The sequence below is a fragment of the Oncorhynchus kisutch genome, unplaced genomic scaffold (genome assembly GCF_002021735.2).
Source record: "Oncorhynchus kisutch isolate 150728-3 unplaced genomic scaffold, Okis_V2 Okis03b-Okis08b_hom, whole genome shotgun sequence".
Taxonomy (NCBI): Eukaryota; Metazoa; Chordata; class Actinopteri; order Salmoniformes; family Salmonidae; genus Oncorhynchus; species Oncorhynchus kisutch.
This window is the reverse complement of record NW_022261980.1, coordinates 1-12,500: the sequence shown is the minus strand read 5'-3', so window position 1 is coordinate 12,500 and position 12,500 is coordinate 1. Positions and strand designations below refer to the sequence as shown.

The 12,500-nt window shown below is 46.7% G+C and overlaps 1 protein-coding gene across 1 annotated transcript in view; it reads right to left on the bottom strand.

The window, feature by feature from the left end:
* Positions 1-5,479, bottom strand: part of LOC116359653 (leucine-rich repeat extensin-like protein 3) — a 199,747-nt gene extending 194,268 nt beyond the window's left edge. The window contains exon 1 of the mRNA XM_031812825.1: positions 4,846-5,479. Within this exon, the coding sequence (XP_031668685.1) occupies positions 4,846-5,479 (634 nt within the window). The remainder of the gene's footprint in view (positions 1-4,845) is intronic.
* Between the last annotated feature and the right edge of the window lie 7,021 nt (positions 5,480-12,500).

The following is a 12,500-nucleotide window of genomic DNA, read 5'->3' as shown; positions in this document are numbered from 1 at the left end:
AGTCAGCCTTTCACTTCCCACCCAACACTAAGAATGCAGCACACTCTCTCACACACTTTTCCCTATGACCTTGTGTGTGTGTGTGTGTGTGTGTGTGTGTGTGTGTGTGTGTGTGTGTGTGTGTGTGTGAGCCACAGATAGTAGCTACAGATGGGAGAGGTTGGCTGGGTGCTGTAGCAGGTGTCGGAGTTTGGCGAGGCCAGGCTGCTTCCTGGTTGTGTCCCAAATAGCACCCTATTAACATTATAGTGCACTAGTTTTGACCAGGGCGCATAGGGCTTTTGTCAAAAGAAGTGCATTATATAGGGAATAGGGTGCCATTTGAGAAAGACCAAGTCTTCAGCTCCACTCAGCTCCAACTCAACACACAATGACAGCCTGTGCTGTCTGCAGATGCAACGCTACAGAACAGAGACACTTTGTGTCACTAATAATCACTGGCTTTGAGTTAAATGACACAAATCAAGTTAATTTGATTATTTGATTGTAATGATTATAATTTTTTCTCCACATTGTTCCTTTCTGATCTTTTTTTTGTCTATTTTATTAATTGTAATGAAAAATAGTCATCCAGGACAGCGCATCATAACAAGCATGAAAGCTTGCTGTGTGAATAATCAGCCTGGTCTCATAGACTAGACTTAACATAGTAAACGGAAATCGACTCTCTAATTAGTATGATATGTTGCGTTTTAGTATGGGTACATAAAACAGAAGGTTAATTAAGGCAAAAATTAAAAAGGGGGGTGGTTGGTCAGGGTGGATTTTTAGACATATAATGCAAACATCTAGCAACCCAAAGGTTGCGTGTTCGAATCTCATCAAGGACAAATGTGATATTTTAGCTAATTAGCATCTTTGAACAACTTAAAACTGTTTTGCATGTTAGCTACTTTGCACTTAGCATGTTAGCTACCCATTCTCCTAATCCTAACCTTAACCCTAACCTTAGTCTTAACACCTAATCCAAACCCTAACACCTAGCCTAGCAAACGTTAGCCACCTAGTGAACGTAAACCTCTACAATTTGGAATTCACAACATATCATACATACTACAAATTCAGTTTTGGTTTACTATGTTACGTCTACCTCTGAGTCCAGGTTGGAATAATAGTTTATTCTAATATGGCGCTGTCTCATTCTCCTGGGTGGCCTTTGTAGCTAGTTAATGTCACCACTAAAGGCTAGAGCGTCTAGTACTGCTGGATTTTACTGTCAGTTCCCCGGGCAGGTGGGATAAGAGGAGTGTGTGTGTGTGTGTGTGCGTGTGTGTGCGTGTGTGTGTGTGTGTGTGTGTGCGAGTGTGTGTGCATGTGTGTGTATGTTACCGTAGACTGAGAAGGGCAGTTTTAGACAGCCTGTCATGTAAGAGAGGCTCTATGGCAGAAACACCAGCTTCATATAAACCTCTCTTCTCTCTCTCTCTCTCTCTCTCTCTCTCTCTCTCTCTCTCTCTCTCTCTCTCTCTCTCTCTCTCTGCCTCATTCTCCCCCACACTCTCTCCACTCTGCTTCTGCCGGCCCTCCCCCCTCTCTCTTTCTCTCCTCTCCCTCCTCTCCCCCCTCTCTCTTTCTCTCCTCTCCCCCCCTGTCTTTCTCTCCTCTCCCCCCCTGTCTTTCTCTCCTCTCCCTCCTCTCCCCCCTCTCTCTTTCTCTCCTCTCCCTCCTCTCCCCCCTCTCTCTTTCTCTCCTCTCCCTCTCCCTCCTCTCCCCCTCCCTCACAGGCCTGTGGCTTGTCTCTGCTGTAATATTTAACAGGACAGTTTAAAGTGACATGTTGCTTCTGTTTCAACCAGTCAAGATGGCTTCAGGAGGACCAGACAGTCAAGACACAAAACAAATGGACACAACAACCCACAGAGCCTTCTCTCCTCTCCTCTCCTCTCCTCTCCTCTCCTCTCCTCTCCTCTCCTCTCCTCTCCTCTCCTCTCCTCTCCTCTCCTCTCCTCTCCTCTCCTCTCCTCTCCTCTCCTCTCCTCTCCTCTCCTCTCCTCTCCTCTCCTCTCCTCCCCGTTCCTCTTCTCTCCTCATATCTATGCTGTCACTATGATGGAAGAACACGTCTTTGGTGAATAAAAACACAATATATTCAAACTCATGGAACAGAGAGATCAACGGCTATGGCTCAGGTCTTTATTCAGTGGTACTAGAAGCCATGAACAGAAAAGCCAAGGCACTCTTTACATTCAGTATGTGACTAAGGGAACCCAATCCTACCATATTTTGATTGAACCGGTTCCATAAATGTATGACTATTGTATATCTCATGTTGATATGTTGTTGACATCCATAACCAGAGTGTGTAATGACCCAGAGAGTCATGCACTGGAGCTTTGTAGCATGCAGAGGGGAACGTGCATATGCATCCAGACATGGATCAGATGGATTTAATGGGTTTATGTGAATAATTAATCTATCTGGGATGTCTGGTCTCTTGAATACTAAATATTAACGGCCAGCTAAACTGGTATTAAGCTGCACAGCTTCTGAAGAAGAGCCATTGCATATATTATTAGTGAATATTCTAAATGCTCACCGCAGGACCAGTGATGTGGGCCCCATCCCTACTGACACACAGATAGTTCATGTTGAACACATACAGTACAGATGGACTTTCATGTCCATAGTCAACATGTTTACAGTTTTTCTCAATTGCTAAAACACAATTTCTGAAACCTTGCTCCATTTCCTGAAAACATTAAACACAAAACCTCATCTTCAAGCACTATTTACATAACCTGTGACTCCTCTTGCAAAGTGAAACATTCGCCTCAAAACAGTTTTACAGTGTTCAAAATCAAACACTGCTCTCAAATCATAAACAAATTGATCAAAATGATATACACTCTCAAGCAGTCAGTAAACAATACACCGAAAAATAGAAAACACATTGTTCAAAACATACCATTCTCAGGGAGAAGTACATTTCTAATCTAAAAAAATATTCATTTTTTTCCGTCATTGTCTTTTGATGAACGAAAACATGTTCTTTCATAGTAGCTCAAAATTGATCAGAAATTACTACTCTGCTTTGTTCTTTGCAATTTTGTTTTTTTGTTCTTCCTCCTCCTTGTACCCCTATTTTTACAGTACTGTACCCTGCATCTCACAAACTTGTCCTTTGTCTCTGTGATACTGTCATTCTTGTTCTTTGTTGATATGAACCTACAACCAGTCAAAATCTATTGAGCAGTCAGTGCTGTTTAATAAATGGAAAGCACAATGTTCAGGGCCACAATTCATCCATTGTACAGTATACAGCCTCCAATGCACTGTACTACAGTATACAGCCTCCAATGCACTGTACTACACTGCACTTTCTCCTTCCCACCTGCAACATTGGTTGTGGCGCATCATTTGAAACAGGTTCAATCCATTTTGAGTGGTTGTGTTCAATCAATGACATGTGTTCTCTATTTGTATTTGATTGTTGCCACTTGTGTTTACCAGTATGGATGACATGTGCATTAGAGTGCAGAATGTGTTTACCAGTATGGATGACATGTGCATTAGAGTGCTGAATGTGTTTTGAGAATGAGAATGTGTTTAGAGTTTTGCTGAAAAGTCTAAGTGACATCTGCAAATTGTGTTTTACCATGTGAAAATGGTTTAAGGTATTGACAACAGACTGCATAATTAGCTAAATGAGTCCAGGCAATTGAGAACTTTGTTCAGCCAATGGGTTTTAGTGTTTTAGCAATTGAGAAAAACTGTAAATGGTTTCTAGTCAAAATCAAATCAAATCAAATCAAATTTTATTTGTCACATACACATGGTTAGCAGATGTTAATGCGAGTGTAGCAAAATGCTTGTGCTTCTAGTTCCGACAATGCAGTAACTAACAATTCCCAAAAAACTACTGTCTTATACACAGTGTAAGGGGATAAGGAATATGTACATAAGGATATATGAATGAGTGATGGTACAGAGCAGCATAGGCAAGATACAGTAGATGATATCGAGTACAGTATAACATATGAGATGAGTATGTAAACAAAGTGGCATAGTTAAAGTGGCTAGTGATACATGTATTACATAAGGATGCAGTCGATGATATAGAGTACAGTATATACGTATGCATATGAGATGAATAATGTAGGGTAAGTAACATTATATAAGGTAGCATTGTTTAAAGTGGCTAGTGATATATTTACATCATTTCCCATCAATTCCCATTATTAAAGTGGCTGGAGTTGAGTCAGTGTCATTGACAGTGTGTTGGCAGCAGCCCCTCAATGTTAGTGGTGGCTGTTTAACAGTCGGTTGGCCTTGAGATAGAAGCTGTTTTTCAGTCTCTTGGTCCCAGCTTTGATGCACCTGTACTGACCTCGCCTTCTGGATGACAGCGGGGTGAACAGGCAGTGGCTCGGGTGGTTGATGTCCTTGATGATCTTTATGGCCTTCCTGTAGCATCGGGTGGTGTAGGTGTCCTGGAGGGCAGGTAGTTTGCCCCCGGTGATGCGTTGTGCAGACCTCACTACCCTCTGGAGAGCCTTACGGTTGAGGGCGGTGCAGTTGCCATACCAGGCGGTGATACAGCCCGCCAGGATGCTCTCGATTGTGCATCTGTAGAAGTTTGTGAGTGCTTTTGGTGACAAGCCGAATTTCTTCAGCCTCCTGAGGTTGAAGAGGCGCTGCTGCGCCTTCTTCACGATGCTGTCTGTGTGAGTGGACCAATTCAGTTTGTCTGTGATGTGTATGCCAAGGAACTTAAAACTTGCTACCCTCTCCACTACTGTTCCATCGATGTGGATAGGGGGGTGTTCCCTCTGCTGTTTCCTGAAGTCCACAATCATCTCCTTAGTTTTGTTGTAGTAGTTGTTGGTGTGTGGGGCGGGGTGAGGCATGGTGGGGGCGGGGTGGGGCGAGGCGTGGTGGGGCGTGGTGGGGCGGGGTGAGGCGGGGTGAGGTGTGGTGGGGCGGGGTGGGGCGGGGTGGGGCGTGGTGGGGTGTGGTGAGGCGTGGTGGGGCAGGGTGGGGCGGGGTGAGGCGTGGTGGGGCGTGGTAAGGCGTGGTGGGGCGGGGTGGGGCGTGGTGAGGCGTGGTGGGGCGGGGTGGGGCGGGGTGAGGCGTGGTGGGGTGGGGTGAGGCGTGGTGGGGCGTGGTGGGGCGTGGTGGGGCGGGTGAGGCGGGGTGAGGCGTGGTGGGGCGGGGTGGGGCGGGGATCGGGGCGTGGTGGGGCGTGGTGGGGCGGGGTGGGGCGGGGTGAGGCGTGGTGGGGTGGGGTGAGGCGTGGTGGGGCGTGGTGGGGCGTGGTGGGGCGGGGTGAGGCGGGGTGAGGCGTGGTGGGGCGGGGTGGGGCGGGGATCGGGGCGTGGTGGGGCGGGTTGGGCGGTGTTGGGGGGTGGATTTGAAGTGTGTGTGTTGATATTAAATGGATATCTCTCCTAGCGCTGCAGACATGCTCCATCACTGCTGGTGTGCTGTATCCTGAGGGGGTGTTGTGGTGGTAACCACGGTCACACACAAACTCATCCATCACCACTCACACACGCACACACACACACATGCAGAAACACACACACACGCAGACACACACATACACACAAGCATGTGCACACACTCATCCATCAGCTATCAGGTCCTAAAACTAACAGACAAAATAATTGCCATGGGCCTTCAGAATATGGGACAGGGATAGTATAAGGTAGACAATAATATACATAGCCCATCAGGCTTGGTAATACATTTTCCCTGCCCAGTCAGTGTTGTTATGAGATCTATTAACAGCCAGACCATAGAATACTACTTTTCACACTCGAGATCGTCCTAAGAGAGCATACCTTACACCTCTCTTTTTCCTATGGTCTTGTAGGGTGGGTGTGGTTATATGTGTGTGTGTGCACTCGTTCAGGCGTGCGTGTGTGCATGTGTGCATGTGTGTGTGTGTCTGGAAAGGAAAAAGCTCCCTTTAGACATGTAATGTGTCTACTGCGTTCTCACCATCAGAAAAACTGGAAAAATACAAGTTGTCACAATAAATAACAGCCTCTCTCTCTTTCTGGATATCTAGCTCTCCTTCTTTTTTTCTCCCTCTTGTCTCTCTCTCTTTCTCCCTCCGTCTTTCCTTCTCTCTCTTTCGCTCTGTCCCTCTCTTTCTTTCCCACTTTCTCTTTCTTTCTCTCTCTTTCTATCTCTCTCCTTCTCGTCTCTCTCTCTCCCTCACTCTGTTTTTTTTTCTTCTCTCTCTCTCTCTCTCTCTCTTTCTCCCTCCGTCTCTCTCTCTCTCTCTCTCACTCTCTCGCTCTCTCTCTCTCACTCATATCTCCATGTGCTCTTTTCAATCCTCTCTGACCATCTTTCAGCAGGATAGAACAGTGGCCTGGTAAGTGATCTGGTAAGACAAGGGGTGACGGTCTATGTATATTTGTAAACAACAGCTGGTGCACAAAATCTAAGGAAGTCTCAAATTTTGCCCACCTGAGGTAGAGAATCTCATGATAAGCTGTAGACCACACTATTTACCAAGAGGGATTTCATCTATATTCTTTGTAGCTGTCTATTTACCACCACAAACCGATGCTGGCACTAAGACCTCACTCAATGAGCTGTATAAGGCCATAAGCAAACAGGAAGATGCTCATCCAGAGGCGGCGCTCCTAGTGGCAGGGGACTTTAATGCAGGGAAACTTAAATCTGTTTTACCTCATTTCTACCTTTACTCCACACACAGAGATCCGTACAAAGCTCTCCCTCGCCCTCCATTTGGCAAATCTGACCATAATTCTGTCCTCCTGATTCCTGCTTACAAACAGAAATAAAAAAGTAGGCAGATGAAACCGATGCTAAGTTACAGGACTGTTTTGCTAGCACAGACTGGAATATGTTCCGGGATTCTTCCGACGGCATTGAGGAGTACACCACATCAGTCACTGGCTTCATCAATAAGTGCATCGATGACGTCATCCCCACAGTGAATGTACGCTCAATACTCCAAAAGGATACAAAGGGAAGCACAGCCGCGAGCTGCCCAGTGACGCGAGCCTACCAGAAGAGGTATATTACTACTATGCTCCCTTCGAGGCAAGTAACACTGAAACATGCATGAGAGCATCAGCTGTTCCAGACAACTATGTGATCATGCTCTCCGTAGCCGATGTGAGTAAGACCTTTAAACAAGTCAATATTCACAAGGCCGTAGGGCCAGACGGATTACCAGCACGTGTACTCCGAGCATGCACTGACCAACAGGTGTCTTCAATGACATTTTCAACCTGTCCCTGACTGAGTCTGTAATACCAACATGTTTCAAGCAGACCACCATAGTCCCTGTGCCCAAGAACACTAAGGTAACCTGCCTAAATGACTACCGACTAGTAGCACTCACGTCTGTAGCAATGAAGTGCTTTGAAAGGCTGGTCATGGATCACATCAAGACCATTATCCCAGAAACCCTAGACCCACTCCAATTTGCATACCACCCCAACAGATCCACAGATGATACAATCTCAATTGCACTCCACACTGCCCTTTCCCACCTGGATAAAAGGAACACCTATGTGAGAATGTTATTCATTGACTAGAGTTCAACACCATAGTGCCCTCAAAGCTCATCAATAAGCCAAGGACCCTGGGACTAAACACTGGATCCTGGACTTCCTGATGGGCCACCCACAAGTGGTAAGGGAAGGTAACAACACATCCGCCATTCTGATCCTCAACACGGGGGCCCCTCTAGGGTGCATGCTCAGTTCCATCCTGTACTCCCTGTTCACTCATGACTACACGGCCAGGCATAACTCCAACACCATCAATAAGTTTGCCGATAACACAACAGTGGTAGGCCTGATCACCGACAACGATGAGACAGCCTATAGGGAGGAGGTCAGAGACCTGGCCATGTGGTGCAAGGACAACAACCTCTCCCTCAAAGTGATCAAGACAAAGGAGATGATTGTGGACTACAGGAAAAAGAGGACCGAGCACTCCCCCATTAACATCGATGGGGCTGTTGTGGAGCGGGTCGAGAGTTTCAAGTTCCTTGGTGTCCACATCACCAACAAACTATCATGGTCCAAACACACCAAGACAGTCGTGAAGAGGGCACGACAAAACCTATTCCCCCTCAGGAGACTGAAAAGATTTGGCATGGGTCCTCAGATCCTCAAAAAGTTCTACAGCTGCACCATCGAGAGCATCCTGACGGGTTGCATCACTGCCTGGTATGAGAACAGATCATCCTCCGACCGCAAGGCACTACAGACGGTAGTGCGTACAGCCCAGTACATTGCTGGGTCCAAGCTTCCTGCCATCCTGGACCTATATGCTAGGCGGCGTCAAAGGAAGCCGCATTTTTTTTAAAGACTCCAGCCACCCAAGTCATACTCTGTTCTCTCTGCTACCGCACGGCAAGCGATACAGGAGCAAGTCGAGATCCAAAAGGCTTCTCAACAGCTTCTACCTCCAAGCCATAAGACTGCTGAACAATTTATCAAATGGCCACTCGGCTATTTGCATTGACACCCCACTTTGTTTTTACACTGCTGCTACTCACTGTTTGTTATCTATGCACAGTCACTTTACCACTACCTAAATGTACAAATGACATTGACTAACCTGTACCCCTCACATTGACTCTGTACCAGTACCCACCAATATATAGCCTCATTATTTTTATTTTATTATGGTCCTTTTTATTTATAAAAAAAATAATAATAATAACTTTAGTTTATTTAGTAAATATTTTCTTAGCTCTATTTCCTTAAAACTGCATTGTTGGTTGAGGGCTTGTAAGTAAGCATTTCACTGTTGTATTCTGCACATGTGACAAATCAAATTTGATTCAATTTAAAATGCACTGTCAATTGTGGGACCTTTTATAGACAGATGTGTGCCTTTCCAAATCATGTCCAGTCGATTGAATTTACCACAAGGTGATTCCAATCAAGTTGTAGGAACATCTCAAGGATGATCAATGGAAACAGTCTATGGAGTCTCATAGCAAAGGGTCTGAATACTAAACAAGGTATTTCTGTTTTTTATTTAGAATATATTTGCCAAAATTTCTTAGAGCCTTTTTTCTCTTTGTCATTATGAGGTATTGTGTGTAGATTAATGAGAGGATTTTTTTTTAAATACGTTTTTAGAATACGGCTGTAACGTAGCAACATGTGGAAAAGTCAAGGGTTCTGAAAACTTTCCGAATGCACAGTATGTGACGATGTCTCACCCCTCCTTCTCCTACTCCCCTGTCCCTCCCCCATTCCCTCCCTCCTCACGTGTGTTTTTATTTTCTAACAGGTGACCTTTGGTGACGTCTGTAAGGATAACCCCTGCCCTTGGGCCTGGGAGACCCTTCTCTGCTGCAGGTCTGCCCCAACACACTGTAAACAACACCTGCAAAGTAGGACACACACAGGCTATCTTTATATATTTACCACATGTAGACAGGTCCCTGGCCGCTGTGCAAAGACTGGGGAAGACTTCCAAGAGAGATATACTAAACGTCAGCCTCACTGCTCACTCTCCTCTCCTCTCCTCTCCTCTCCTCTCCTCTCCTCTCCTCTCCTCTCCTCTCCTCTCCTCTCCTCTCCTCTCCTCTCCTCTCCTCTCCTCTCCTCTCCTCTCCTCTCCTCTCCTCTCCTCTCCTCTCCTCTCCTCTCCTCGCAGCCTGTTAGGCAAGATGGCCCTCTGCCAGAGATATGGTTGCCTGTGGACTAGGCATTGTAAGGTTCATAGCGTTGGGGGTGAGAGGAGGTTACTCTTTGATAGATTCATAACATATGGGACCCATCATGTCTGCCAGAGAGAGAGAGAGACTGGTTTACACTGAATCTATGTAACAAATCAGAAGTAGACAGCCCACACTGCAACACAGTTAAGTGTGTATTTTGAAAATAATAGTTTGAGTCAAATCTACAAAAGCCTGCTTGCTGAGAACCATAAACATTTCATTTTTTTAAATGTCAACTTCATATTTTGTTTGTATTACCTCAGTAGTATTTAGGTTTTCAAATCATTCCTTTTTAACAGGTGTGTTAACAGTGTTTCTGTAGGTTAACACACAGATATAGATAGAACGATAGAATCTCTATGGATTTACCCTTCACTAGATCACTGGCAGTAGGTTGCAGTAGACAGGCTGGTGCATCATTCATCCCAAATGGCACCCTATTCCCTATATAGTGCACTACTTTTGACCAAAACCCATTGAGACTACATAAGGAATAGGGTGACATTTGGGACACATCCATGGTGTCTTGGTTGGCTGAATAGGCCCAGCTGTGTCCTTCTCTCTCCTTTGGACTGGGGCTGGGTACAGGGAGATCAGGGAGGAGGGAGGAGGTTGGGGTGGAGGGTAGAGGGCTGCACATCTGTTGGCTGGTCACAGTAGAATGCACAGGTCCCCTGGCACCCACTTACTCCTGACCTGTGTGTGAGCTCAGCCACCTGGGACCACGACAGCTTGACTGGAACATCCGGTGGGTCACAGTAGCTTCCTGGCTGTGAAAAGACTACCTTGATCCCTCCCTCCCTCCCTCCCTCCCTCCCCTCCCTCCCTCCCTCCCTCCCTCCCTCCCTCCCTCCCTCCTCCCTCCCTCCCTCCCTCCCTCCCTCCCTCCCTTCCTTTCTGTCTTTCTATCTTTCTGTCTTTCTGTCTTACTGTCTTTCTCTCTATATATATACAGTATATAATAATAATATAATGGTAATATATTTAATTTAGCAGTCATGCGTGAATACGTTTTTATGTTTAATTGGCACAGGGAATCAAGCCCATTATCCTGGCATTGCAACAGCCATGCTCTACACTCCAAAATGGTTTCTCTGTTGTCTCCATAAGAGAACCGTTTTTGGTTCCAGGTAGGAGTCTTTTGGGTTCCCATGTCGAACCCTCGCTCCCTCTCTTTCTCTCTCTCCCCTCTCTTTCTCTCTCTCTCTCCCTCTCTTTCTCTCTTTCCCTCTCCTTCTCTCTCTCTCTCCCTCTCTTTCTCTCTTTCCCTCTCCTTCTCTCTCTCCCTTTCTCTTTCCACCCTCTCCCTTTTCTTCCTCTCTGTCTTCCCTCTCCTTCTCTCTCTCTCCCTCTCTCTTTCCACCCTCTCCCTTTTCTTCCTCTCTGTCTTCCCCTGCTTCTCTCTTTCCCTCTCCTTCTCTCTCTCCCTCTCTCTTTCCACCCTCTCCCTTTTCTTCCTCTGTCTTCCCCTGCTTCTCTCTTTCCCTCTCCTTCTCTCTCTCCCTCTCTCTTTCCACCCTCTCCCTTTTCTTCCTCTCTGTCTTCCCTCTCCTTCTCTCTCTCTCCCTTTCTCTTTCCACCCTCTCCCTTTTCTTCCTCTCTGTCTTCCCTCTCCTTCTCTCTCCCCCTCTCTCTTTCCACCCTCTCCCTTTTCTTCCTCTCTGTCTTCCCCTCCTTCTCTCTTTCCCTCTCCTTCTCTCTCTCCCTCTCTCTTTCCACCCTCTCCCTTTTCTTCATCTCTGTCTTCCCTCTCCTTCTCTCTCTCCCTCTCCTTCTCTCTCTCTCCCTCTCTCTTTCCACCCTCTCCCTTTTCTTCCTCTCTGTCTTCCCTCTCCTTCTCTCTCTCCCTCTCCTTCTCTCTCTCCCTCTCTCTTTCCACCCTCTCCCTTTTCTTCCTCTCTGTCTTCCCTCTCCTTCCCTCTCCTTCTCTCTCTCCCTCTCTTCCTCTCTGTCTTCCTCTCCTTCTCTCTTTCCCTCTCCTTCTCTCTTTCCCTCTCCTTCTCTCTCTCCCGCTCTTCCTCTCTGTCTTCCTCTCTTTCTCTCTTTCCCTCTCCTTCTCTCTTTCCCTCTCCTTCTCTCTCTCCCTCTCTTCCTCTCTGTCTTCCCTCTCCTTCTCTCTTTCCCTCTCCTTCTCTCTCTCCCTCTCTCTTTCCACCCTCTCCCTTTTCTTCCTCTCTGTCTTCCCCTGCTTCTCTCTTTCTCTCCCTCTCTCTTTCCCTCTCTCTTTCCCTCTCCTTCTCTCTCTCTCCTTCTCTCTTTCCCTCTCCTTCTCTCTCTCCCTCTCTTGTGTGTGTGCATGTGCATGTGCGTGTGTGTGTATGAGAGAGAGAGAGATCAGACTTCACTCTGACCTCCTAGAGAGAGAGATCAGACTTCACTCTGACCTCCTAGAGAGAGAGAGGGGGAGAGAGAGAGAGAAGGAGGTGTGTGTGTGTACGTGTGTGTGTCTCTGCATGTGCGTGTGTGTGGGTGGTGTGTGTTGGTGTGTGTGTGTGGTGTGGTGTGTGTGTGTGTGTGTGTGTATATATGAGAGAGAGATCAGACTTCACTCTGACCTCCTGAAGAGAGAGATTCAGACTTCACTCTGACCTCCTAGAGAGAGAGAGGGGGGAGAGAGCAGAGAGAAGGAGGTGTGTGTGTTACGTGTGTGTGTCTCTGCATGTGTCTCTGCGTGTGTGTGTGTGTGTGTGTGTGTGTGTGTGTGTGTGTGTGTGTGTGTGTGTGTGTGTGTGGTTGTGTGTGTGTGTGTGTGTGTGTATATGAGAGAGAGATCAGACTTCTGACCTCCTAGAGATAGACTTCACGTCTGCCTAGAGAGAGGAGATCA